We start from the raw sequence: 25310 nt of genomic DNA, 5'->3' as shown, positions 1-25310 counted from the left end.
AATGAGGGAGGGCTGAAAGAGGTTATTATGCTCCACGCAAACAACAAAAACAACCACAGGGATGGAACCTAACAAAATCTCAGATCCAGAAAATCCTCGGACTTTGCAAATCTAAACCCAACCCTTACACAAAGCCTGAACTAGAAATTAGTTACTTTGCCCGACTTCTGAGGCAGTTTGGATTCAAGATCAAAGCTGTACCTCAGACACATCTCTAAAAATAAACAAATAAACAAAAACAAATGAGAGGAGTCCATGCAGGAACTGAAAAACCCTATATTAATACCTCTGAAAACCTCATGACACAAAATCCAAAAGGAACTGAGTTATTTCTATACACAGTATTAGCAAGACTACTGGAATATCATCTTCACTTCTGTTGTCTTCACTTTAAGAAGGACGTCTGAAGTGGCAGTCAGTTCACAGAGGTGATATAAACAGAATTTGAAATCTGAAAGCTTAACAAGAAGACTGATAGCCTTAAGAACCTCTCTTCCTCTACAGTTTAGCCAAGAAAAGGTTAAGAAGTGACAATCTAAAAGCACCTATATCAGGAGGAGTCTTTCGACAATATTTAGCAGGAAAGGCGATAATGAGATCTAATAGTTGGAAACTGAAGCTGACTAATTCAAACTATAAATAGAACACTTAAAAAAAGGCAAATAAGGAGATAATTAAGCATTAAAAGAACATCTAGAGACCTTATATCCTCCTCATCACTTAAGTTTTTTACATGAAGAGCAGAAATCTTTCTGCACATGTTGTAGCTCAGTTACTGGACCTAAACACAGCAATTACTGCATGAAGTTCTGTAACAAAGGATATGTCAGAGATTGTTTTATAAATTCACAATGGCTGCTCCTGGCCTAGCTATGAAGCTATGTGCTTAAAGAGTAGTTTTAACAGTGTTTGGGTGGTCTGTTGATTGACAACAATGTTTTGTGTCAATACTGACTGCACATACTGAGCTACAAAATACTACACTGCCATTGACTACAATTAGTAAGGCGATGTAAATGTGTTCCATGTTGTTTGTGACCTCAGACACTAACTTTATGGAAGCCTATTTCACAGATATTTCATGATTAATCATCTGTGCTTTTACTCTGCAACAAGTCAGACTGCTGTGGAAATACTAAAGGGAAAGAAACCTTGCAAGTTTAAAAATGTGCCAACCAAAAGAACAGAGAAACCAAAACAAGAGTCAAGGTGAAAGGTTGGATCACATTCTAAAAATACTGTGAAAGAAGTCTTCACTGAGAAGAAGCTTTATAAATTCAACACTATCCAGCATGCTGGCTGGGAAGGAAGCAGGTACAGCATGTACCACCACTTTCAGTATCAAGAGTCTCTGCCTCCCTGCCTTATGCATCTGCCAGACACAGTGGGGAGGGCAGTAACTGGAAACCCAGCTGTGATCCTGGCTGTGGAGTGGACAGACAGTGGTTCCCACAGCAGAAGTAAACAGTACCAACTACTGCAATGAGGTAAAAATCCGTAAGATCTGGGGATGAACAGCACCAGTATGGAAAAGAACTGCTGGAGAAAAACTGCTTCTGTGTTGGGATTTTTTGTGCCTACTTTGGGCAAAGCATAGAAATGCTTTGTGTGAGTGTGGCAGCCAAATCCTCCCCGGGCCAGGGGAACAGCTGAGCAGCCACACACACGTGCAGCCAGGCCTGGGAGCCCATGGATGCTCAGGCAGGGACCAGACACAGCCATCAGAAACACCGCAGCAGCAGCTCCCATTCCCACCAGGAAGCACAGAAAACTGGGCCACACAGGACATGTGAGACACAGCATGGGCACGAGTGACCCTGGGGCACAGTAACTCAGTGGCCAGCAAGGGAGCGAGCACAGGACCAGAGAAATGCTTTAAACACTGTTTGCATCCAGAAAAGGAGTGTGTGTGGAAGACAGCTGAGGACAGGAATGACAGTGTCTTGTGGCAAACATGGACTTCCCCCTCTTTCCCCTGTAAAATCCCAAACCCGTTTGTCAGAGGGCAAAGCACAAAGTTTTGTTTGCTCCTGGCCCTCTTGTTCATTGTTGCTTAAGTAGCCCAGGAATGTGACACCTGACAAAAGTTTACTTAAAACATCTTTATTTCCATCAGAACCGCTTCCCCTCCAAAAAGGAAAATTCCACTCTTCTTGTCCCCATCCTAATTCATCTCTCACGGGCCAACAGTCCTTGGCCTTTCCTATTTGTCAAACATTAAATCATCTCAGCAAGGAAGTACCTGGCTCTGATCTTGCCCTCAGCTCCAGTTTTTGTTCCAATGTCAGTGATATGTCCTTCCTCCTTTGCAGCATCCTTTTGTGCACAGCTAAGCTCACTCCTCCTCCTCCTTTCCCACTGCTCCTGGCAGCAATCATGCTCTACACTAGAGAGCCTGGGCATCACAAGTATTTGAGACCCCTCAGAACCTGAAAATAGCCACAGCACAAACGCATTCCACTTGCCACAGCTGGTGAAACTCTGACCTTGTGTTGCAGAACGTAACTGAGCAATTCCAATAAAGTGGAAGGAAACACAGCACTTCCCGTTAAAATAAACCCTCCATATTTGTGCCTGTCATGAAAAACAGGCCAAATGCTTGACAAGGAATGCAGGAGATGGGAGGGGAGATTCAGCATATTGTATTTAAGAGTAATTTTAAAAACAGTTAAAAACAACAGCCAGGAAAACCAAACCAGCTAGACCTTATTAAAACAAAACAAAAAGTATAAAGCCAGGGACTTCCCTGCTCTCTTCCATAAAACCAGAAGTAACTCCTCACCCTGCCCCACCCCCTCCTCAGTCCAAGACCTTAAGCAGCCTGGAGCTGACACTCACGCAGGTGTGCTGGCAGTCTGACGGTGTCCTCCTCCATCCTGATGGCTTGAGGCACTGGGACATGTAGTGGTGACGAAGTGTAATTTGGTACCGGGCTCGCTGGAGGTGTGTACGAAATTCTTTCCTGCTGTTAAAAGAAAGTGGGGGGGGGGAGGGAGAGAAAGAGAGGACAACGTGAACTTTGGAACAGAGGTATGAAACCATGGCAGAGGAGGTGGATGTGGGTGGAAGGAAGGAAGTGTGTGCCTGGTGATGTGCACTAGTGATGCACCAGCTGCCCAGGGAGCCCCAGAGCACACACAGAGCACTGGCAGCCAGCACTGCCCAGTGCTGAGGAGAGGCCAAGCACCTTTTAAGGTGGCAGGATTACTTTTCAAGAGAGCCACGAAGTTTCCAAGGGCCTTCTGAGAAATTTGCCAAGGGAGGAAAGGGGAAGTGACATGCAAGTGGGGAGGGCTTTATGTCACTGAAAATCTGACACCAAGTCCACGATACATGCTTGAGTACCACTGAAGTGCCAAAACCACTTAATCTTACATTAACAAATCAGTCATGATCTGAACAAGCTAAATGTTCAGCACTATACCCCTTTCTACCATTTTAAAGACATTAATCAGTAACTTTTGTCATTGCTGCAGAAAAACATCACCAAGACTACTCTATTTACCATCAAATAACGTAGTACTCTTGTTTTTGCTAAACGAGTTACTATTACCTTCTTTGAAGTAGTTTAACTTGCAACCAAGTACAGTCAAACAGAGTTAAAGAGCAACTTGTGAATGTCGTATTAGTTTCGTAACTGTCACAGTTGGGTTCTTACTTAGGAAAATGCCTGACGAGAAATCTAAGACTGAAACTTCACGTTATCTGAAGGGAAAATTCTTCCATATTCTAAGCCTCCAATCATGTACTCCAATCATAGTACAAAATATACCCTTTGTAAATAAACATAGCCACAATTCTACAGGAACATAAAAAACTATTATTATATGCTTCCTGGAAGGTAATGCATGTTATTCTCCAGAATACTGACACGCCAGTGCAAGTATGGATTTACATCCCTGCACACAGAGATGCAGAAGGAGGTACTATAATTCCTGAGTGTTTTCAGGACAGTACAAGTGCAGCCTCTCACCCCGACCTTGATCTCCGGCAAACGGAAAAGACAAATTTGGTGCTGGACCAAGAGAAGATAATTGCTTCCATGACAAACCACAGCATTATCACAGCCGTGAGACACGAAAATAGACTGAGGCTGACAGAGGCACCTGCAGAATGTAATGTAACCACCCTTGCCACCAAAGGGAAGGGGAGGTTTGCAAAAAACTCTGCAGGCAGATGAGGTGACGTCCAAAAAACAAAGGGAACACCTAGAAATTCTTGCAGCCGTGGCTTCAAAGCAAGCCCAGTTCACTCTTTTGCAAGGTGCTGTTTGCTGCTCAGGAGCTCAGGTAGAACCAGAAGTTTACCCTCAATATCAGGAGTCCCACCACAACACCCTATAGCCACATGGCAGTTACCAAACAGGGATGTTCATTGTGATGCAACGAAGGACGCACCTGTGGAGCTACAAGGCATTATTTGATTTTTCAGCTTCCCCAACTCCCTCCCTGACCCAAACCAGCTGACTTTGTGCTTCCTGTTGCAGAGGTGTGCCCATCTGCACCTCTGCCCCTGGTGCACAGCACCCCTGGAGAGGAGGGAGACCAGGCACTTCCCAGCATTTCCTGCTGCCGTCCACAGGGCAGGTAATCGAACCACACTGCAGCCGCTCACTTTGTTCATGGAGATATTCATAAAAAGAGGAACACTTCTGAAACAGATGCTGCCTCTGTTAAGGGGCTCTGGAGGATAGGTGGGAGACTCGAAGTCCTTTTCTTCCCTCCTGAAGAATGGATACAGTCCAAGTTTAGGTCACACTGCATGCTCACTGAATCACCACTGCAAAGACAGAGGGGCTTCAAAGGGTCTCCTCACTGCCCAAGAACAGGTGGAAAATGAAATTAAATCCAGAACCCATCCACTTCCCTCAAGACCCAGGAGATGCTGTATCAAACCAAGGCATTATGCTTCCAATATGTGCTGCCTTTACAGATCAATCTCCTAAAGGCATACCATAACTTGATTTATACCATGACAGTTTCATTGAGGTTTGCTGTTTTAAACAAATGCATTTGATTCATTGTTTCCTAGTATTCATAAGGACAGGACAGCCAAAGCCAAACAAGATATGGAAGTGCAGTTACTCTTCCCACACATCTTGGATATCCACAGTTCTGTGTGAATTACTATTTGCAGAAGGCATTTTACAAGGCATGGAGGGGAGTTAGCTATCCAATTCCTATTAGTGCCTTTGAAATGCCCTCTCTTGCTAATCCTGTATTTTTCTGTCAGCACCTTTAGCCTAAATATCAAAGCAATTTACAGACATTAGGTAAGTCTTTCTTTTTATTAGACACACAGACAACCTAAGTTACAGCAAGAGCACAGCTCAAATGAGCTAAGCAATTTCAGAGTTAAGCTGTCTTGAAAAAGAACAGCATGTGCCTCTCAAGGGCAATACATTTAACAATTGCATGCTGAAAGAGCTGCCCTTTAACTGTCCTGGACACATTTCCAAAAGGTGTGGAATGGTAATGGCACAGGGAGGTCAAGACACTGGGCTTGTGGAAAAAATTAGCTTAATCCCTGTTTGCAGCATGGGGCAGTAACGTGTCTGGCAGCAGAGCTGCAAGCACCAGTCCAGTTCTACAACCTGCTCTGTGCTCAGCCTGCACAGTCAGTGCACAAGCTCACATGTGCTCCTCCAGGCTTTCTGAGGCTTTCTAGAGGCACATTTCCAGGAGGTACCTGTTGTGCTCACACCACTGAGAACGGGCTGCATTAATCTTCACAACTCCAGGACTGGCCAGTGCTTCTCTCTGTGGAATCCACCAAACAAAAACATGGCTGGTGTCTCATGCTTCTAAGGTTATGCAACCAGATACTCTGCCACTAGGAATTTTTCTGAAAGCATTTCCTAACTAGTCAAGTTTAATATTTCCCTTTGTATTAAGGCCAAGAATGGTAGGTTGTTCAAGCCACAGCTTGGGAGGAAGGTTAGGTAGTGCTGGTAGAACCTGCATGAACTTTGTGTGCTCTTGAGCAAACAGCCTCGCTGCAGCTTAATGTACTGGTAAAAGAAACTAAATCAATACACATTTGATGTGGTCCTGTGAGATTTTTGGTGATGAGTGCTAAGAAAGAGCTTGGTACTACCACATTCCTTATTCACCACCTGCCAGGGGACTCTATAAACATCTAAACCTACAAGGGACCAAATGCTCAGCCCCAAACAATTACCAGCTAAGAAATTTCAAAATAGCAACTCCTGAGCATTTTGCCAGTAGCCACAAAGAGGTGACTAAAACAGATGGCATACTGCTTGCTGTCATCATTTTTGATCAGTTTCTTCAGCTCACATGGAGTCAAGAAAGTTTCACTATGAAATTTCATGTTGCTTACAGTAATTGAAGAGCTACACAGAGTCAGTTTTAATGGAAGGCCCTCCCTGGGGTTTCTCTGGTGGCTGGTGCTCCAAGAGAGCCACCTGGACAAGCAGCCAGGTCTGCTGAGAGTAGGACATGCTTTTACCTGCCCAACTGAGCAGAGACAGGCTGAAACACATGGCTAAAAATCAAGAGAATCTATGGGTTCTTTCTCTCTACTAAATATTCAGCTGCTAAGAGTGCCATAGATAAAGCCATCCTGCCTAAATCAAAAGCTATAGTGACTGTGACTATGTTGTAGGCATGTACCTAACAGCTGACTGGATCCCCAAAGCCATCAAACATACACTGACTTCAGTTTGAAGAACTGGGGTACATCCTTTACTAACAAAAGCTACCTGAACAGAATTTTCTGTCAGGAACACAAATAATTCATATTGCTAAAATAAATTTTAAAATAAATTTAAAAATCTAAGTATCAAAATTAAATTTAAAAGAAGTCTAACATTTAAGGATGAGGGAGGCTGCAAATAAAATAGCTCCAGGCTTTTGATATAATTGCACCTTTCTAAACTCCAAAGCAACAGCCTTGCAATCTGATAGTCTTTTTGTCCCTTTACTAAGTTCACTCATATGGCAGGCACAAAGAGTATACACGTTTTTGTAGAAATGAAAATAAGATATCCAAGAATGTCTCCTAAGCAAACTCTTATGTTGTTCCAATGACATGATTATTTTGGTAGCTGGATAGATGGCATAGTAAAAGTATTTTTTTTTAATTGATAAAGCAAAGAAATGCAATACCTACACAGCAGTTTTCAGGAAACCAAAACAGGCAATGTGGTCTGCAAACACCTTGTGCTGGACAGAAAAGGCAGCTGACCATAATCACTGAATAAAAACTTTCTCCTATACTGCACATAATGATACCACACAGGGAGAAAGGAATTGAGAGTGAAAGCTGACACACATTTGTCTCCCGGGGTGCTGGTGTACCTGTGCCATGAAATGACAAAACAGGACAAGGGACCAGCAGGAGCCTGTGAGGGTCTGGTTTTCCTCCTGTAGTTCCTCATAGGAGTAGGTGGCTCAAGCATAGCAGAGGGGGAAAAAGGGCCTTAAAGACAAGGGTGATTGGGGGAAAATGATTTGTTTGCAGGAAAAATTCAGAAGGCCCTGAACATCTGGGCACCCAGCAGAACAATGCCAGCAAACCAGCCACAGAGCAGCACAGGGGAAAATAGCCAGAGATTCAAGTAAGTTAATCTTTAGGGAAGAAAGTGAGGAGAAGAGGAAAGGGAAGGAAGACAGATGCACTGTTCACCAGTGGTTTGTATGCAAAACCACAGCTGGATATGAAAGTCCAGAAGACCACTGTGAGATGAGTTACATGGTCTAACATAGGGAGCAGGAAGGAATCAGAGCCTCTAATGGACTGAGTAGCACATCTGGGGACTTTGGTCAATGTTATAGTTTGCATACTCCAACTTCTGCTAGGGACAAAGCTTAGACTCCAAAATAAGCCAACTAGAGCTCTGCAGTAACAGGGCATGAATTCAACTCTCCACTTCCCTCCCCTCCCCCAGCTGCTGTCGTCTTCTTAATTTCCATGGCAGACATCTCCTAATTTTTGATCCCATTAATATAGCAATTCACGTCAAATCTATAGCAGCATAATCAGCACACCATCAGTAATTAGAGAAATTAAAACAAACACATCTCTCTGGAATGGACCTTATGCAAAGCAGCACTGGGAAAGATTAACATCTCGTTTCCTGGGCAGAAAGCAGAGATTGTGTCAGTAACCTCAGCAATTTTGTGAAGTTCAGTTCCTCCCTGACTCCTCCTTCCAGCCTGTCCTCCCTGCACAGGGGCAGGTGATGGCTCCCTTCTCATGCCTCAATCCTTACTCAAGCAAATAAAAAACAAACACAGTGGTGCAATGGCTCATTACAAAGGGAAGGGGAAAAGAGACAGTGGGGAAGTTCATGCTTCTCCCATAGTGATTACAGCCACTGTCCTAATTAAATTAAAACTGTACAGACAGCAATACCAATGCACTTGGGTGCTATGAAAAGGCAGCTTGAGGAGGTCAATGCTGTCATTGGAAATGCCATGATACAGCTGCATTATTGTACAAGCACTCCAAAATATTTCAAATTAGCAAGTATCAAAGCAGCAAAAAAACAGCTTAACCACACGCTTAAAAAGTATTTCTTTGCTGCTAATATGGGGGAATAGAGAATAGAACAGGCTATATGAAGATAGTATCAGGTAAACTAGAAGATAAAACTAAGGCAAAAAGCTCAGTACAGTTCATCAAAGGACCAATCATTTATATGTATAATAAAGAATTTCATCTGTAGATATACCAGCCAGGCAGCAGAAAACACACAAGAGGCAGGTTCTGGTTCAGAATTTGAAAGCAGAATCATCACAGTCCAAACAGGGGTAAAGTCTTATCTATCCACCCACCCTTCTGCAGCAAGGCTCCAAGAAGCGGCAGCAAAGCTGGGACTTGGCCCCCCCCGACCTACTACTTCAAGGCAGAAGTTAACCATGAATTCAACTGCCTGACATTAAGAAACAGTCTGCCCCCAGCCCTTTTCAACATGCAACTCCAAAATTTGCATCCTGGGGTTGTCACTGCAATGCTCCTCTGAAGAACTTGCTACTGACCTTTGTTTAAGCAGGGCATGGAAAAAGCAGGGCCACTAATGTAACCCATAGGGTCCCTTTGGCATCTATGATTTGTTGGTACACTCACTCCACACAAAGCACCACAGAAGGCTCAAGAGAGACAGTTAATTGTATAGCTAGGGAAAAAAAAATCCCACATGAGGCTTTGAAGTACTGTGGCCAGTGAGTAAGCAGCAGGGAAGCAAGGAAGGCAACAGCAAAGAACTTTCCAGGCTTAGCTGCACGTCAGAGATATTTCACTGCACTTTTTGTGTTCTCTTCTCTAAAACAGGCAGGGCTGGGAAGCCTCATCTCTGTAACATACGGTGGTTGTACAACCATGCCTGTGTGCGTGGGAATTAACACCCTGAACACTCTTACTGCAGTCATGTGCTCATTTCAGGGCAAGGTTCCTGCAGGCCATGAAACTGAGATGGGAAGACTAAGGGGAAACATGGTGTACAGGGAGCTGCCCTCTCAGGAGTTATGGGAAAGCTCCTCTTCTGCATCTCAGGGCTGGCATGGCACAAGTGTTTTCACTTGGTTGCATTACTGAGCTGTCAAAGTTGCATTGTTACTGTGCATTCAAACACATACCTAAGGACAATCATCATTTCTGATCTTCCCACCATGGCAGAACATTGCTTTCTGAACATTTCTACTGAAGCTACAGATACTGTGAACAGGGTCCTCCACAAAAGAGGATATCAAATATTTACATAGCACAATCACAGGTCAGAACTGTCACACAGACGAGGTCAACTCATTCACTGTCCTGGGATATCTAATTGCCCATCAGTTAAGTAGTGAAAAAATTATGGGAGAGTAATTCACATAAAAGTCTTTTAACCCTTAGTCTCTGATGGAAACAGAATTTCTGTAGAGCTGCAAAATCCTGAAATACGCATTTTAAAAATACCACTTACAAATACAAGAAATTGCCCTTCTTGGTCCCAATACACAGGTGGATCCTGCTCCCATCTGTACCTGCAAAATTCTTCAGTGACTTTTATTTAATTATTTTTTAACAGTGTTTCTTATCCAGATTTACACTGGTGGAAGTAAAACCCACATATGGGCCTCAGACTTTCTCTTCTCCAGTAATTTAAGCTTACTTACTACTGGCATACATAGCACCCCTGCATTTCCACCACAGCATTTTCCCCACACTTCAGACTTCTGGCAGAGTTTCCTTGGAAAAGGACATGTCAAATGCCCAGAGAAACCTGGAATGCCATGTCAAGGTCTAATGCTACCCCTCACAGTTTGTAATCCTGAAGATTCAAGTAGTGCCACAGTAACCCAGCACACACAGCAAGGCAGGGAAGTGTGCCACATCCCCTTGTTCCGAAACACCTTTAAGTAGGTAAAAACAATTTTCCAGAAAGAATCTAGGCCGGTCTGAGAATAGGACAGCTATAATAAGGGCTGCTGGTGAAAAAATGGGCAGATCTACTGGAGTAAAACTAAACAGAATCCTCAACAAGAGAAGACAGCCAAATAAAATACCCATTCTCAAAGACTAGCTAGTCCAGAAACAAGGGATCATGGATGTTCGCCGCTATTAAATATAAAAATATAAAACTCACAAAGATTAAGATTATTCAACCCCCAACACATTAAATGCAGAGGGAGTTCCTAGAAAGGGCCATACTTGCACTGACCTTGACTACTGTACAGAAACTGGATATGGAAGAAACATCAAATTACAATCTTCCTCTCGCCCTATAGTCTTTCACCTACTCCAACTACTTACTTCAATGTGAGCAACATTAACATCAGTGTGACTAGAAAAGGAAGCTCTAGCTGACAAAGGAGAGTAGATAAAAAACAGCTGGTAGGATTTCACCTAGAATATTGCATCGTGCACCTTTGCAGGCTCTTCATTCTGCATCATACACACAAACACACCCCTATGCATGTAAGACAGGCAAGTTTTACGACAGTCAAATGATCTAGCTTGGAAAGAAGGAATAAAGGAACTAATGAGATGGACAGAAGAAAGGACAGATACATCCCAACATCCAAAAGGAAATACAAACAGAGGGGAGAAAAGGTAATCTGGAAGACATATTGCAGAAGGATAAGCTAGTAAGAAGCTGTGATCAAAACATAAAGATGCATTGGGAGCATCTGAAACAAGCTGAGTTGATAAAAAGAAACAAAATCAGCAGCAGGTCAGCTTGTAAAAAAAAAATAATTTTTTTTTAAAAACAAACTATTTAGCAGCTTTTGTATGGTCTCTGCAGTCAGCAGTCTAATAGTATGAGAATGCAAGAAACTGACTTTTTGCTGATCATCAGACACCAAAATACTATTTAGAAAAAGAAAACAAACCACCTGGGGGATAGCGTGAGGCACAGTAAAATCTTTTATTTCCTATAAAACATGGTCCTTCTAGCACAGTACCATCAGGATTGGCAGAACTTTAAGAGGAGTTTTTAACCATATTTGTACAGAAACAGCTGGTCATGGTACTGCATATCTGATCCAAAAGAACAGATGTGCTCTCATATGTGTTCAAAGAGAAGCTGAAGCTCCTGAGCAAGACATACTTTTAAGAAGTGGTAGATGACAGGAAGAGCAGAGCCTGAATTCAACAATATGGTCTATATTCCATGGACAATGACAGGGTCAAGTGATGGCTCTTTATTAAATGCTTTCTCCTCCATTAAAGCTGCACACTTTAATGATTTGACCATTGCTATTAACAAATCTGCCATGTCCCTGCCTGGAGCTAATAAGTAATTAACTAAGCAGGTGAATATTCTGTTGCGTAAGGAGAGCTATTAGCAATCCTTTCCCAACTGCTCTGAAAACAAGAGATGCCTTCCAGGTATGACCTGTCCATGTGACAGGGTACACCCCACACAGACCTTATTCCTTCACTCTGGAAATTCCAGGGGCACTCCCAGCACTCAGAAGAGGAACAAGAAGTGGATCACCTCCTGTGTAGGGGTGCTGCACAGGGCTGGGTGGCAGATGCCAGACAGCAAAGCACAGGATAAAACACTCCACAGAAGAGGTTTGAAGAGAAACAGTGAGGACACAAGTCTGCCTGTTCCCAGACCTGCTGTGACTCTCCAAAACAACCTGTGGCACTACCACAGCCCTCACTACCTTGGTTGTGCCAACAGGACAATGGGATAAATGCTGAGGCCCACAGGTGTGTCAAGCCCTGTGACAAATCTCAGTTTAGCTGCTTTCCTTCTGCCATAGCTTTTCCTGTTCATTAAGTTCCCCAATTGTTTTAATTGCTCCTTTCAACGTCTGCATCACTTTTTGTTCTTCCTCAAATTATTATTTTGTTTTAGCTCATAATCCTGAAGCATTGGTTATGATGTTGTTTCTGGCAGAACAGAAGTGCTGAAGTTTCACTCTGGTTATCTTTGGCTTGTTTTCACAACCAAGCATTGCTGGTTCACATCTGAATGGACACTGTAGTGACAGCCACTCCACCCTCACCATAAGACTGCCTCTGACCTGCAAATATTGCCTCACTACAGAAGTGAGAAGCTTGGGAACTAAGCCAGCTGAAATAGAGTAAACTTCAGATGTATTTAAAAAAGAGAGTAAAGTACTAGTCTTAAGCCCATTTTAACTCAATCTGAAGGCTTCTTCATGGTCCTTATTACTACATTATTTAAATACGTCCTGTAATACCTTTAGCACTTTCTTGCAGTAAAGAGAAGTGTTATTACACTCACCTTTACAAGTGGAGGGACCAAAACATAAGCAGATTAGGTACCCATTCAGGGTACAGAGGCTGAGGAAAAACCTACTTTGACACCTTAGAAAACAATATGTTCTCCCATGAACTCTATTTGGCTGTGAACCTCACTGTTAGGACTTGACATTTATACAGTGACAGTGCTCAGAAGCAAACAAACACTGCACCATTGCCCAAAGTGTTCCAGAAATAGTGAGCAGAGAACAGCTCTGATGAGCTCAAAGCCAAAATACTCAAGATAATGAAGCACCACAGGAAGGGCCTGTTTGAATTCTAGTTTACAGTTAGGAACAGAGGTTCAAGATGAAGCAGCAAGTTACCTAAATCCCATTTCAACACTCTACCCACACAGCCATGGTTCTGGGGTTATGCTGCTGCTCCAGGAACAGAAGGATGAACTACAAGAGAAGTAAAATGACACGGACAACTTACAAAAGCTCTCAGAATGCATTTCATTTTGCATTTTAGTATTGATTTTAAACATCCTCCTCATGGGAGGGAACTTCTGATTCCTAACGCTCCTCCTTGTCAACGCATTGACTGAAATCTCTCAGCTCACAAGCAGCAGCAGAGATGGCCTAAATCAGAAAGGAGCTTCAAAGCTGTTCCAGAAACACATCCCTCCTTTGCCACAAGAATCAGGACAGAGGCACTCCAACCCTTCCCACGGTTATGCAACAGCACAGATCCATTTGGGAAGGCAGCTTTCCTCACCCATCCCAACTCACAGCTACACAATCTTAAATACCAGCACAGCTCCCTCCTGGTACAAGCAAAGCAAAACAGGGGGACATCAATCACCCCCAGTTAATCAAGCTGGGCGTGTTTAACACCAGAGCTGAGCTGTGAGACTGCCAGAGGAAATGGCGGGGAAAAAAAGGAAAAAATCAGTGGAGTGTACCAAACCAGTCACCCTACCCCGGGGTGCCCACTGTTTGCTCAGGTGTCCCTGTCTCCTCTGATGGCACATGGAGCACAGCCTTCCCCCACGGCAGCGACGGCTCCGCGAGGCCGCCGGGCGCACACGGAGCTGCCACTCCACGGCCCCGCTTCAACTGACATGGCAAATACTCATTTTCACTGGGCTGTGGAATAAAGGATGAGATAAAACCTTGAGCAAATAAACGGGCAAAGTTCGAGCCTCCAGCTGCTCCTCACGGGTAACTCTGAGCTGACACACCTGCTGCTTTGGCAGCGCTTTAGCTCCCTAAGGCTTGGGCTTTGCAGGGCTGGGTGATGTGCTTACACAGGATCTGCCTGTCAGCCAGAAAGATCCCAAAGTGATTTACAAACTATTTAGGAGGGATATACAATCTCACTGCACAGCAAGTGAATGGGCACCACTCCTTACACACCTGCAACCAAAAAAAAAAACAAACCAGAAAGCTGTTGAGTGTCCTTAAAATCACCTTAAATGAGAATAACCTCCTAACACTGGCAAGCCCCACAGAAACACCACCCCCAATGTCTGCAAACTGCTGAGTGTCCAGCTCCCTCAGTGGCCACCATGGAGGAATTCAACAGTAATTCAACAACCACACAGCAGTGCAAGAAAGGACCCCCCAAAACAGACTGGATGGTTATAAATCATTATAGATCTTGTGCATCAGACTTCATAGGCATAGTGAGGCCATCCCACATCCTCTACAGCCTGCATCCTTGAGCTGCTTTCGGGCTCAGACAGATGGACATCCCACTGATGGCAAGTGTGATTCTTCACACCAGGAGAATCCAATCAGAATTAGACACTGGGCACATGATGAGATTATATCCACGCCACAAACTACAGCTGTCATGCAGTCAACTACAGACCACTCCATTTGCCTCCTGCCTTCAGTCAAGTGCTAAAATTACATAAAACTTGATGAGCCACAACAAAAAATAAAACATATTTTTAAATTTATTTAGCTTCTCCTCTTCCTATCCCCATCCAAACTGGAATCACAGTACAATGATCCAAGGTCCCAAAGTGGAATTACACACCTGCAACCTACATTTAAAAGCTACTAATACATTTAAAAGCAGAGTAAGCCTGGTATGGATGGAAACCTAAAACTTTTTACTGGCTTAACTGATGTGGGTGAAACAGTGGACAGTCTCTCAAGCAATGCTCTTCTATCTTTCAACACATGTATGCATATACAGTAATGCTATAGATGCATATTACTACATATCTCTATTTCAACTTCAATCCTAATGCCAAAAATTATAGTATTAATCAGAAACCTCACCTCAACCTGCATGTAAGCAAAAATAAAAGCAAGCGCTTAATATTTGATGTTGCAAAAACTAAGCTAAAAAAAAACCCTGTGAGCAAGCATGCATATTCCTACTGACAAGAACTAGAGGTTTTGCTGAACACTGGAAATTGCAAACATGGAATATAGAGATACTAGAATGTTTAGGGAGCAGAACTACCAGCTCCTATTACTTGCAATACCTGGCTGGTGACATAGTCCATGATACCTTGCAACATGGTAATACTCCTGGCCATGGCTAAGCTTGTAATTATAGAACAGATTAAAAAAAAAAAGAAACAAAAACAAAAAAACAAAAACAAAACAAAACAAAACCCACCCAAACCCCAAAACATCAATCCTGTTGGGAGATGCACAAACCTCCCCTGGCACATCAGAAATTTTTATCAGATGCACCCAGAGCTCCTAGTTTGGAGACAGAATGAGGAATCCTGTTACTAAGAGACAGGTGGAAGTTTAGGGGCACAAATTCTCTAGTGCATGGGAGAAAAGAAAAATGGGAAACAATGCTATCTGACAGATATAGCAGAGAACATGAAAAAGAATCAGATCTCACTGTTGAGGATGGAAAGGAAACACAAGACACCCATGAGAACAAGTGAGAGGAAACACCACAAGCCCTTGCCTGTAGAGGCAGCAAAGACTCTTACCTTCAAGAGCTGTCAATGTCAGAAGAAGCATAAACATCTTGTTTTTGTTGAAGGTGGTGGGGCTTTTTCCACCCCAGACTCCCTCCTCCTCCACCATGGAAATACAAATTCTAAGGGCACTAGCTATGCAAACTTCAGAAAAAACTGCAAATCCAAATACCTCAGCAAGCCCTAAAGAACCGACCTAGAGATGAGAGGGCGAGATGGAGTTTCCACTATTCAGAATATAGGTGCTATTAATACAATGAAGACAGGGTTTTTTTTCCTAAAAGAAAATCATTTTATTCCACCCTCACAGCCCAGCAACACTAATGCTTTTGATTAAACCAAAACTGCAAGATTTCTTTTGGTCAGCCAACACCAGCTGCATCTGAAAAATTACTTAGATAAAGCCACCTCCATTCTTGACAGAGATGCAACTCAACACTAATCTTGTTATAAAACTCATTGCTATGCAAGGGGTCATCTAGAAGCTCCTTTGTCCTGTATTAATTTGAACCAATTTATCTCAATACTCATGAGAACAGAGAGTGCACCAAACATACAGCATGACATTTATCTCAGAAGTGGTGTATCAGCCCAGAATCACCCAAAAAGGTCATCCTGAAGTCAGTCTTGGCTAGTAAATATTACAGCTGTGTTAGTAAATGGGAGTCAGTTGTAATCATGTCCTTTGAATTCACACTGGACCACAAATTCTCACCTAGCCAAAGCCCCGCGTTTAATGAACAACTGCAGGGATTTAACTCCTGTTCCTTACTGCCCTGTCACCAGGAGCTGCAATCCAAAAGCATTTTAGGCAAAAGGGAATGCATGAGTGCTCTTTACCTGCCCCAGAGCAAAGTACAGGAGCCACCTGAAGCCATTGGGGATCAAACCTAGGCAAAAGTGACCCTCGGGTTAAGCAGAGGCATTTGATTAGCTACACACAGCGGCTGAGTTAATGGAACTGGGATGGCTCACACTCTATTCTCCTAACTGGAGCTTTGGCAACAAGGAGTTTCAACCACTTTAACTCAAGAAGAAAGCAGAACTCTAGTGGAGGTAAGGATGGGTATGCAAACAGGAGAGGGAGTAGTGGGGAAACTGGAGTTACCAGGTATATTGACAGAGCAGTGAGGACAAATCTTCAGTGGTCAGTCTCATAAGATGTTTGGTTTTTTCTCACTTCCTATTAAATGATGCTATTTAAGGTATGCAATCTAGAACACTATTCAAAAACAACCAAAAAACTCCACACCACACTTCCCTACTCCAAAAAATCTAGCATAGGTGATACAATCTGTGTTTTCATATATTATGTACACATTTAATGTATCTGTGTTCCCCATATCCACAAATTATTCACCTTCTGCCAGCCAGTTTGTACAGCAATGAGGGTAATCCCAGGTGCAAGCTCCCTGACACAGATTTATAGGGCATTCATATCATTAAAGAACATTATTATCCACACATTATTATCTTTTTCTTTACCTATAAATTCTGGACATTTGTTTCAGAGAACAAGAGAAGAACAAACAAAAAAGCTTTGCTCACTTACACAAACACTAAATCTAGGCCAAGAGTAAATCCTCAGCATCCAGAAAGACAGGATTAATTTCTAAACATAAGGCAGCACTTGCCCATGCTAACTATCACTGAGCCATCCCTAGCAAAAAACTAAATAAGCTTTGATGGCTAAGAAGCAGGACCTGACTGAACCTTGAGAGCAGACTAGGAAAGGCCACATGGATCCTCTCTGCACTGCAGGTTATGATTCTCTGATGCATCTCTATAATCTTTGACCAAAATGCCAACTCTGTCTTCAGAAAACTACAGGTCTATATATAAAAAAAAAAATCCATACCTGACTACTTCATGCAGTATATGAGCATATTAAGGATGATTGTACAAACTGTAGATGTCACGTGCTGTTTCATTGCTTGTGTTCAGCTAGACTGCAGCAATATAATTCTTTATTCAAAGACCTTTGAAGCCAAGAGGGGAAATCTTACAGGGAAAAAAAAGCCAACCAAACAAACCAGAAGTTATTTCTTCAGTTAAATTTTAATTGCACTGAGGCAAGATTGCCTTCACCACTGTAAAACCCTGGAATCTACGTGAACCTTGACCTCATTTTCTTCAAGTTTCATGCAAAAAACAGGCTCTCAGACAACTTGGACTCTTCTTAATACCTTACCATGGGAATGGCTGTTCACACTTCTCTTCATGGCTGCTGAAGTGTGTCTCATGTCACCCATGTTAAGCTAAGACTGCAGGTGGGGAATTAGCAGCAGGGAGAGACAGATTCTCAAGAAGCGAAAGATGCTGCTGTCATGATGACATTCTAATGAAAAGTCACAGGAGAAATTTCCTGCCTCTCTCAACTATGTCAAAACAGAATTTTATCAAATACAAATCCTGTCCAAAGTTTCTCCTTCATGGCTCTCTGAGGTAATATTACAACATATTTCCTTTTAAACCAGTGTCAGCTGCTTCTGTCAAACCGCAAACATTTGATCATGGAGTCCTTAATAAATGTTCAGCATCAGGCAATTTGGGAGGCAACTAAACCATGGCACAAGAGAATGATTCCAGCACTGAAGGAAAAGCCTGTTGTTACATGACAGGTCACAGCTACCTGCCTTTGGACAGAGTTGAGAGAGAACCAGCCTGTCTCTCCCTAGGGTCATTCCACTAACGCTGTGCTCCTTGCTTAATCCTGCCTCACGTCCTGCACCACATCCTCCCTAGCAAAACATGAAATCAGCAGGAAACAAAGATGTTTTAGGGACTACACTGAGATGCTGCCGAGCGCAAGCCTGCTCATGGCCACAACAGCTAAATTTAGTACAAAAGAGAAGGCCTGGAAGAAGGGCTGCTCTACAGCAGCCCGTTTGCTCTTTTCCTCCCTCCCTTGCCCTGCCCTTTCAGGAAGCAGAGTCACTTCCATGCCAGGGGTTGAACAGAGCTGAGCAGATGTTGCAAGTGCCTGATGGAGGGTAATGAAGATGAACCCACAGAGAACGTGCTGGAGCAGCACAGGGGCCACGCTTTGAAGGGAGCCACACGGTGACTCTGCCCAGCTGAGCTGGGATCACAAAATGCACCATGGAATTGAAATTACAGATGATTAAAACTGCTGGGGGCTAATTTCAATTACCTGAACCTGGAACCTAGGCCGTAGGCAGATGGGAACGGCCCCTCAGCCCTACAGCACCCAGCCCAAGCCCCATGCCAGGGCTGTGTAAGTTCACAGCACAATTCAGGCTATGAAGGATATGAGTCTCTTTGTCCCCACCTACTAACAGAACAAAGGACCCTCCAAAACAAGCCCTCTTCTACCAACAAATAAAGTAAGTCCCACTGTCGAAAATTCCCAGCATCTGCTTTCCATTTCTTTCCTATAATGGAAAATTACATTCTCTGCTATTTTTATACAGAATTTGTTTGCAGTCCTAACGTCTTTGCTTTCTAATAAACATTTTTACCTCAATACATAGATACCACTAAGAAAGTAGGCTTCAGATACATGGAAAGTCAGGCTCAGGAAACCACAACAGACCCCAAGTTCACTGAGAGCTAAATCTCACTGAGATGGGAATCTCAGCTTCCCAGTTTCACCATTTAATGAAAATGACAACGTTCTGACTTAAAATAAAACTGCTATCCAGAATATATTAAGGAAAAAAAATCACAAGCTGATAATTTTGATTGAACTGAATTAGGAAGTAACTACAGAGGCAAAGCTGAGCAAATAAGCCTTTTGTAGGCAGGTGGAGTGGAGGTGGAAGAGACAAATAATATGGTGATACATACTTCAGGCAGCACCTCTTCAGATTAATTGCAGGCAGAACATCATGTCTGACCAGGTTTTCAACCAGATTTCTCCAAGTCCAATAATTATAAGCTTCTATATCTGCTTTAATTGATATGAGCTTTTAGGACAGACTGATAGCAGAGATCTGAAGATAGGAAGTAATACAGAGAAGTGGCAGATTTTCTGTTCGTGTCCTTATATTTTTATGGGAAAAAAAGTATTTCTCCTGAAATCAGATATAAAAACTTCCTTTTTCCCATCATGAAGGAAAGATCTATTAAAAAAAACCTCTTTTTTTTACAATTTTCATGGGAAATGCCGTGTTCTATTTATATGTAACACACGTGCTACAGAGAAGAAACAGCACATGTGGTTATAAAAAATGGCATGGAAACACACTAACTCATCCTGCTATTTCCGTATTTGTACATGAATTTATGTATTGCAAAGAAAGGGATTGAATAAGTCCCATTTTAACCTTTTAATTTTTTTTTTTTTTTGCTTAACTCCTTCTGTACTTCTAAGTACATGCTTTAAAGTTAACACATCATCATGTGGGTGAATGTCTAAAGACTGTCTTGGGAAATGTCTGGAATTAATATCGTATCTGTGTAGTGAATTTGCCAGTACTCCCATTAATAGAAAAGTTAGTATGTTAAAGGAACAGATAAAAAGACAAGAGTAATATGGCAGTTTGGAAAATGAGCTCAAAATGCACAGACCTGCAGGTCTTGTTAGATCCATTAAAAAAATAGAAACTGTAAAATCTCAGCCTTAAAGTCTGCTCCAAGTCCCTCACAGGATCTATACACACATGATAAAAAGAGTTAACTTACTGAGTGTTTTGATTCATCTGTAGTAGTGGGAAAGACAATGACACACAGCTTTTCCTCCAGAATACTCCAGCATCTCTATATGAGACTCCCATTAAAATGTGAGAGTGGATAGGTTTGATCCCTAAACAAAGGGTAACGCTTCTGCTCCCCTACTCCTGTGGGGCCACAATCCTGCCATCAGATCTGTACATGCACAGTGTCCCACTGAAGCCACAGGCACAGAACTGCACCGACACAGACCTGAATGTGGGCTCAGGAGTGTGGCCAGGGCCCACACTAAGGACTTCTGCACACCTGGGTCTGGGGAGGATGGATGTTTTAGTTTCATTTTATAAATCACAACAACTACAACTCAGGGAAGATTCACAGAATCTGGCTGTGCTGATGTAAAAAGGGATTCACTTTTAGTGCCTTTCACCTCTCTTTAAAACACCTTGCCTACAGAAAGTGAGCAAGAAGCACAGCTATTGCAGACGAAGCCATTGCCTGATTTTTATTCCAGAGTTGCTCCTCACATGGAGACAATTCTGGAATTGAAGTATTTTTGATCCAGAATAATTATGTTGCTAGTAATGTGGGCAATCTATTCCATGGTAACTGAAGTACAGCAGGACAGCCCTTCCAGAAGAACTGAGATGGTTACACACCCCCACAGACACTCGCAGTAGCCTAGGCCGTAAGAACATGAGATAGATCTGAATGCCAGCTAAAAACAGTGGGAGTCTTCCCAGTGACTTCAGTGGGCTTTGGCAGAGGCACCATGTAAAGGAAATTGCTTAATTCCTGTGTATTTTTAAAAAGGATTCTAAAAAAAGCCCCCCAATCATACAAAACTGAGCCGCAAGCCTGCAGGCGTTCAGACATGAGCACATTTGTACAACTGCTCCTGGTGTGTGAGCACCACATCTCTGCACCCAGAGCTGACAGAACAAACCATTAACCCTTGGCTTTCCCACTGACAGGCAGCCCAAAACCCCCAAAGCTTGTTTAACCATGAGCTGCACCTTGCTTTAAGCTACCATCCTCTCTTATAACTTGAGCAATATGAATTAACAGTGTGAACGGAGAACATCAAGGTGAGAAGCATGGCAGTCAATTCCTTTAAAAAAACCCAACCAAAACCAACTCCATACCATGTTTTGTTTTTCCTGAGGGATTTATTTTGTAATTGTTTAAGTTTCAGCATCAGTGATCTATTATTTTTTTAAGGATAAAATCTTTCCATCTAAATATTCTAACCAGATGTGAATTTCAGACTTCCAAATTTGGGAATGTTCAGATCAAGAGCTGTTGTTCTAGTCTTTTAGCCATCTTCATCACTGTAAAAGCTGAAGTTTTCGATTATTTTACCCTCAAGTTACTAAGATGCTCAACTTACATTTGGCCAAAATTAAGTGCAGGTCCAGAAAATCTCAGTAGACATTTACAGGACCCAGGCCTAAATCACAGAACCTTAGATCACAGAAGTTTTGTACAATTCTGGTAATCTGTTTATGAAAGTTTAAGAAAATTTTTGATGCAAATCATGTATGGCAATTACCTGGGTGAGCTAAGAGTAAGTTTTGAAATTGGTACATGTGCCTCCCTTTGATTTGCATCACTAATTGTAGGTTTCTAAGGGGGAGAGGTATCTTCTTTTCTTTCTTTAGCTGGGTTCTATTACTCTACCTTCTGAGATATTGCAGAGATGAGCAATCCCTTTCTGAACCACCAGTTCTGTCTACGCTGTGCATCTCCCAAAACAAAAGAGAAAAATGAGAAAATACTCCTTGTGTTGTGGCTCTAGCTTTCTACTAACCGTTTAATAAATTTAATTCAACCTTTTATTAAATCATTTAGCCATTTAAAAATCATTATGCAGATGTTATTTACGTAAATCTTAACCCTTCTGGCTAAAGGATTAGATGTTAACTCAATGCCTACTAATTTGGAAGCACCTTTATGGCAGTGGCCAATTTTTTCTCATTCCGTACAGTTGTTCTTTTTACGCATCTTTAGACATCAATTCACTCCCTTCAGTCTTTTACAGAATTTGCTTCTCTGTGAAAACAAAGTTATCTGCATGTTCCTAACATCAAAGACAGCATCAGTCTATTGTTGCTACTGGCTTGTGCCTATGATCTGTGGTGTAAGATGTCTGAGGATTGCTGAATGCTGTACAAGACAACAGAGGAGTATTTTTTAAATTAGATTTTTTTCTTAAATGCAGGGATTACTGAGGCACAGGCAAGGAGCAGGGAGAGAGCTAAAGGAGGCACCCATAAAAAAATCTAGCTGTCTCCAGGATTGGACAAAAAAACCCAAAAAAATCTACTTCAGACTAACTCTTCAGACAGCCTACAGCAGTCTCTAATTTTAGAAAGTAACATTACTTAAAAGTAAATGTAACAAGCAACAACACATACTGCATATAAAATTTTATAAATATCTAATCTATATTGCACTTAATGCAGCATATAACAATAACATAATACGTTTTGATCCCTAATTTATGAGCTGGAATTTATGTCAGTGGCAATTACTAATGGAAACTCCCATTGGTTCTAATCAGAGTGGATTAAGTCCTGATGCTAAGATTGCAACACTCACAAAAATCCTGGATCTATAGATGGAAAGAAACAAAAGTATATAAAATCCTGGGATATGATCCTGAAATTTGTTCTCTCATAAACAATCTCACTGAGAAAATCCAACCCAGATGAAAGTTCTGAATCATATCCTTCCAAAATCAGTGGCAAAGGCCCCAGAATGATCAACATGCCCAGAGGGATATAGTGAACTGAGGCTGGTCTTCAGAGCAGAAAAATGAACGGTGTCTCATGTGATACCTGAAGAGAAAGCAGCACCAAATGGAGTTGTAATGCTTTTTAGGCACTGTAATCCCATAACCTTGCAAACAGCTCCTGAGTTCAGATCCTGAAAAAGGTAATTTTCTTGAGATCAACAAATTGCTGCTCTTAAAAGAGGGAAGTTGGCTGTCAGACCTTGGGGTTCATGAAAGCAGCTTCCAGGGCTGACACAAGTCTGCCTGTTAGCACAACCACGAAACATTTTATGCCAGGATAATTGCAAAGACTGGAAGTCTCTTTGAAGACAGACAAGCAGATGTATGGGAACAGTCACTGCTCTTTTGGTTTGGGGTTTGGTGCTGGTTTAGGTTGGTGTTTGTTTTTAAACAGAGGTACTACACTGCTTAAATACTCAATGCATGACTGACACGGGTCATTACACCACTGCATTAAAGTGTTTGCTTGGTGACCCTGTGCTCTGTGTGATCGTTCTGAGCTCACCTGGAAGTTCAGGAGTTTCTTTTCAAGTCAACTGCATCCAAGAGCCACCTGTCAAACAAGCTTGTTTCCATCTCCTGCAACCCAACTACTACCACTTCCTCACTGTTCATATGACTCTGCTCCACCTTCTGCATCCTTAATGATAAGACAGGTTCTACAGGCCAGATGTTGACACCAGCTGTGTCCTGGCTGACAGCTTGGGTGATTCCAACGGGTTGGCATGAGTGGGCACAGCCCTGCAGCCCAGCTTCAGAGAGAAGCACTGTTTATGATGCTCTGAAAAGAGGAAATGGAAAGTGAGCTACTGCCATGCGTATCATTAAGCATGTGCTTAAATGTTTTGTTGAACAGGTGCCCAAAGCACCAGGCTAAAGCAAAACAAGTTGCTCTTCCCATATTGTAGGTGCAACGTAAGTCGCTCTCTTCTCACCCCCACACCTCTCTGCCTCAGTTTCTCCATTAGAAAACCAGGAAATTACACTGATTTGCTTTGTAAAACCTTTGGAAACAGCAGATAAAACATGAAACATTTTGTTTCCTTGCTCCACCAAGGACACAAGGCCTGGTTACCACTCACTACAATCTTTCAGGTAAAGAGGTGAATTGTTTTCAGGAAGGACATTCTACAAGCTGGAGGAAGGGCACAACCACCACTGCACCAGTCATGAATCACACATGTTACAGACCTGCAACAGAACCCCCAGCCATCTCCTCCCAGGGGCAGAGCATGTCACAAGGCATGATCTGAGCTGTTCCTCACATCACCTCCATAATTTTTATAAGGGTTGCACGTACACTACCGACACGTGCAGACTTATCAGCGTTCACCAGGTCTGACTGGCATTAACACAGCTGTGTGAGCAGAATGTGCTGTGACTCAACCACACCAGTAAAACTGCACTCACACTGGAAGAATTTGTTTTCATGAGTGGACAGCAGTGATTTTTACAGCAGTAACACTTGACTATGCAGCAACACTTATGCTCAGACCACTCTGTCAATACTCTCTGCCTGCTATTCTTGTCCAAGTAAAGCACTGATACAGCTTCAAAAAGATTTCTCTTCCTTTCTCTGGCCTGCACTCCCACACTTTCAGGAAGCTCTTTGAGCCTACCAGCCTCTCATTTTCCAATCTGCTATTCCTACATACACACAGAGTCCTCAGCAACTCTGCTTCAAACCACACAAGGCAAAAAATCCACAACCACTGCAGGACCACAGGAGTCAGGAGTACACAAAAACACACAGCACCACAACTAGAGATGTAAGTGGTGAGCAAGACCCAGTTCCAAGAAATGCAGAGCAAGGTGCATTTGCTCTCACCACTAAGTGGATATAAAGTACAAGCAAAATTCCTCCAGGGTCCCCCAGGGAAAGAAAACTCTTAGAGGAACTGATCCCCTTGCCCTTTCTCAAAGCATTTGAGAACCTGCAGCTCTCCACAGGGATATCCCAAAGGCAGGCAAGATGCTCAAAGGGAGCTCCTGCTCTCTCTCAGCACTACAACAATCTTTTTGTAAAGCTTCTAAGTGAAGCTCAAATTGGCACCTAACTTCCAAAAGAAACCTTGTATCACCAGTAAAACATGCAGGAACACTCTTTGGGAGTAATGGGAGAGGAAAGAAGTGACCAGTGAAGAGTTGGAGATTATTATTATTATTATTATTTACAGGACCGAAAACCTCCCACACACATACACACACACACACCTTTCTTGTCTGCTGTACTGGTCCTGAACAAAA

General features: G+C 42.6%; 1 protein-coding gene across 2 annotated transcripts in view; it reads right to left on the bottom strand.

The window, feature by feature from the left end:
* Positions 1–25310, bottom strand: part of ETV6 (ETS variant transcription factor 6) — a 125556-nt gene that overhangs the window by 81744 nt on the left and 18502 nt on the right. The window contains exon 2 of one of the 2 annotated variants that reach the window (XM_039708144.1): positions 2839–2965. In XM_039708144.1, the coding sequence (XP_039564078.1) occupies positions 2839–2965 (127 nt within the window). The remainder of the gene's footprint in view (positions 1–2838; positions 2966–25310) is intronic. The other variant, XM_039708145.1, reaches the window with a different exon arrangement.

The sequence above is a fragment of the Passer montanus genome, unplaced genomic scaffold (assembly GCF_014805655.1).
Source record: "Passer montanus isolate IOZ18808 unplaced genomic scaffold, ASM1480565v1 scaffold20, whole genome shotgun sequence".
Lineage (NCBI taxonomy): Eukaryota > Metazoa > Chordata > Aves > Passeriformes > Passeridae > Passer > Passer montanus.
This window is presented reverse-complemented; position numbering and strand designations above follow the sequence as displayed.